At 41.5% G+C, this 3,298-nt stretch overlaps 1 protein-coding gene across 1 annotated transcript in view; it reads left to right on the top strand.

Moving 5' to 3' along the window:
* The window catches only part of LOC107098207 (cell surface glycoprotein MUC18-like), a 118,681-nt gene that overhangs the window by 84,558 nt on the left and 30,825 nt on the right, over positions 1-3,298 (top strand). The window contains exons 4-5 of the mRNA XM_015395730.1: positions 69-238; positions 2,334-2,513. Coding sequence (XP_015251216.1) covers positions 69-238; positions 2,334-2,513 — 350 coding nt within the window. The remainder of the gene's footprint in view (positions 1-68; positions 239-2,333; positions 2,514-3,298) is intronic.

Here is a 3,298-nt window from a genome sequence, read left to right as displayed (position 1 = left end):
TTTTTTTTTTTTTTTTCAGTGACCCTAATCCTCTTCCATAGTTAGAGGCTTTAACAAAATGTGAAAAGATTCAGGGAATGGGAAACTTTGCAAAGCCCTGGTACAAGAGAGAAAGTTCAGATAATTAAAGCTTTACATAAACTTCTGCAGGTGGCATCATGTGAGGCTCGAAATGGTTATCCTAAACCCAACATCACCTGGTATAAGGACGACGAGCCACTGACGCCGACAGCAGGACGTAAGTTTTTTTTCTCTGTGTCCTCAAGATTACCAAGAGATTTTATATGAAATTGTGCCTCAAATGGTTCAGTACCTCCTGCTAAACAACAAATCTGCCCTCTAACAAAGAAGGGATTTTGCTCTCCCAACCTTAAAGGTATTGCGGAGGATTTTTTTAAAAGACCTGCCCTCGCCAATTTGAAAAAAACTGCACGTGGAAGAGCATACACGAGCCCGTTTCTCCTTATGCATGCACTGTTTAAAATGTGTTATTTTCATAGCTCATACAAGCTTACTGTGTCCACATACAGTGTTAACTGAGTTAACTGAGTTTATAGCAAACTCAGTTAACTTACCATTCGGACATGTGATCACTTCTTTTTGCTCTGTTGGTCACGTAACTCCTCCTGCACCATGCGGTGCCTGCGCCATCTTTGTTATTAGCAGCCTATGGCGACAGCGGGCCGCTGTGACAGCAAATCCCATAATGCTTTGCGATGAGAGCTCTCCCCACAAGGCATTCTCAGGGATTAAAGTACTCCGGCCCCAGGCCGGATCTCCAGCTGATAGCGATTGCCCGTGGTTAAAAAAAATCACTAGAAAATTATTTGACGGTAAAAAAAAGAAAAAAAAAAGACAATTGAAATCCCTTTTGCATTTGTCAGTCAATGGTGGCAAAGGTGCGCTCTTAAACTAAAAGTATTAGCCAATCAAAAGAAAAAGGGGGCGGGTCTTAGGAAAGCGTGAACTTCCTCCTCTCGTTTCTTGCTCAAGTCGCCAGATAGATTGCGGTACAGTGCTGAAGTTCTACCCGGAGAGTCACCTTGCGTCGTTTAAGGCTCCATTCAAAGGAGAGACGTGTAAAAAGTCAAAAAATAAATAAATGAGACTTTATGTTTGGAGAGAAGAACGATAGACAGAACTGAATTAAATGGAGTGGGCACAATGCAGGTCATGAACTCTGGGGAAGATGTCATCACCATAGATAAAGGTCTCAAAAATAAATGACAGGACGAGATGGCGAGCCATTTAGCAACCGGTGCAGGAAGTTAGATGAACCAGGCGCTTGCTTCTGCACGCTGGGCTCCAGGAACGCTTAGCAGCAAAACTGGATATCAAAAGAAATGTGGTTCATGCAAGTGGTACTGCCACAAGGCTCAGGAATAATCAGGATTCAAACTCAAAGTTCCTTTAATACAGTCCTGAGTTGAACACCAAACATCCAGCAACAACAGAGGTATCAAAAACTGATGCAAAGACAGATCCAACTCAAAGCTGGGGTCAAAACACTAGAAAGCTAAAGTCTAACAGGCAAAAGGCTGGAAGGCTAAGCTCAAAGAACAAAGACGAAGTGGCAAAGGGAAGCTGCAAGGGTGGGAACTAAATACTCTAACGAACAAAAGAGAAGCACATACTCTAGGTGAATTGCATTAGGCTGTGGCAGGTCCTGATTGCAGGAAGGAACTCAGGAAGTGAAACTGCCTAAAATGAGAGAGAAAAGTAGACAAAGACAAGGTAAAACAAGTGACATTTGTGTAATCAGGACTGCCCCTGACAGGTACATATAGATGCACTTTTTGCATCTTCTGGCTGTTTTTGGTATTGGATTTTCAAAAGTCAAATTTAGTCTTCAATCATTCATGCAACCTCTGATCCCATACCCCCACACCCTCCTGGCATGGCTTGAAAATACACACTTTGATCCCTGCTTTCTGAGATATATCTGCCTCTTCTGTGGCCTTTCTTTTCTTCTCATACCGTTCATAGACATGTTTTCTCTTACGGCCCTCGGCCATTTTCAAAGAACCGAGGGGTGAGCTTCAATGACTGTCTGAACCCGTAGCTCACCACAGATATGCGTCTGAAAATGCGCAGAAAAAGATAGCTAACGGGACGAGCACGTAGGACGGCCTTATGTAAACATATCAGAATGATTGACAGTAAGGAGGACCACTTATATAGATGATCCATCCGGAAATAAAAGATTGTCCTCTATACCTTTAAGTGATGAAGCTCACACCAACACAATGCTATTTCTGTTTTTCTAGTGTAGATGAATTTTGATTTAACACCCAATTTTACACGATTCTTTGCTTTTTTGTTCCACATTCCAGAGGTTAATGTGATCACCTTGGTGACCCGGGAGTCCACAGGTTTCTACTCTGTTCAGAGCACCCTGGAGTACAAGCTGGCCAAGCAGGACAAGGACTCCCGTTTCTTCTGTGAGGTCAGCTTTTCCGTCCCGGGAGACATCAGAGTTATGGAGTCCCACCGAATCAACGTCACCGTTCACTGTGAGTTTAAAAACAGCTCTTCCACGTCTGTAGTAGAGCAGTAAGTCACTAATTAAACTCTAATTGTATCCGTCTCACCTCTCTTCTTGACTGTATTTGTCTCAGAGTTTAGTCGCTATAATTGCCCGACAACTCTTTAATTAGTTCAGCTCTGTGCCGCCTTCCTTCGCTGTCAGATAAACAGTTCCCTTTCTGTTCTGTATTGTCTGCAGTTATGTTGCTCATTTAAATATTTCCACATCAAACCATTCTTCTTCTTTCACGTCTTGGAGGGAGTTTATTGTTTCTCATTCGCCTGTAAAAGACGTTAATGTAGCCGAACTTGCAGATTGTGAGTGGAATATTCATAAAACACCCACATTGTAAAGGCTACAGCCAGTAAATCCACAGTTTGGAGAAAAATGTTCTGAGCAGAGGTCAAAGTTCAGATTTTAAGTCATTTTTAAACCAATAATAATGACAGAAGGTAATCTCTTCCTGATTTGTTGGTTTGTTTTTTGTTTGTTTGCTTGTAATTTGAATATTTAATACATTTCTTCATCAATCTTGCACAATAAATTCATCATCTCAGAATGAAACAGACCAAGAGAGAAAAAATAATGATAATTAAAGACAAATATTATGCCTTAGAGACGCAGATAAACAATCCAGGCAAACTAGCATCAGTTATTCCATTAACTGTGCACGAACATACAATATTTTTTAACAGTAGGGGAAATTGCATCCTGGGATATCTGCGGGTCTGCTGGATTGATGCAAAGAGTGTCACTCTCTTAAAAAACAGA

The sequence above is a fragment of the Cyprinodon variegatus genome, unplaced genomic scaffold (genome assembly GCF_000732505.1).
Source record: "Cyprinodon variegatus isolate N-32 unplaced genomic scaffold, C_variegatus-1.0 Scaffold756, whole genome shotgun sequence".
Taxonomy (NCBI): Eukaryota; Metazoa; Chordata; class Actinopteri; order Cyprinodontiformes; family Cyprinodontidae; genus Cyprinodon; species Cyprinodon variegatus.
The sequence above is the reverse complement of the archived record's forward strand: the minus strand, read 5'-3'. Positions and strand labels throughout refer to the sequence as shown.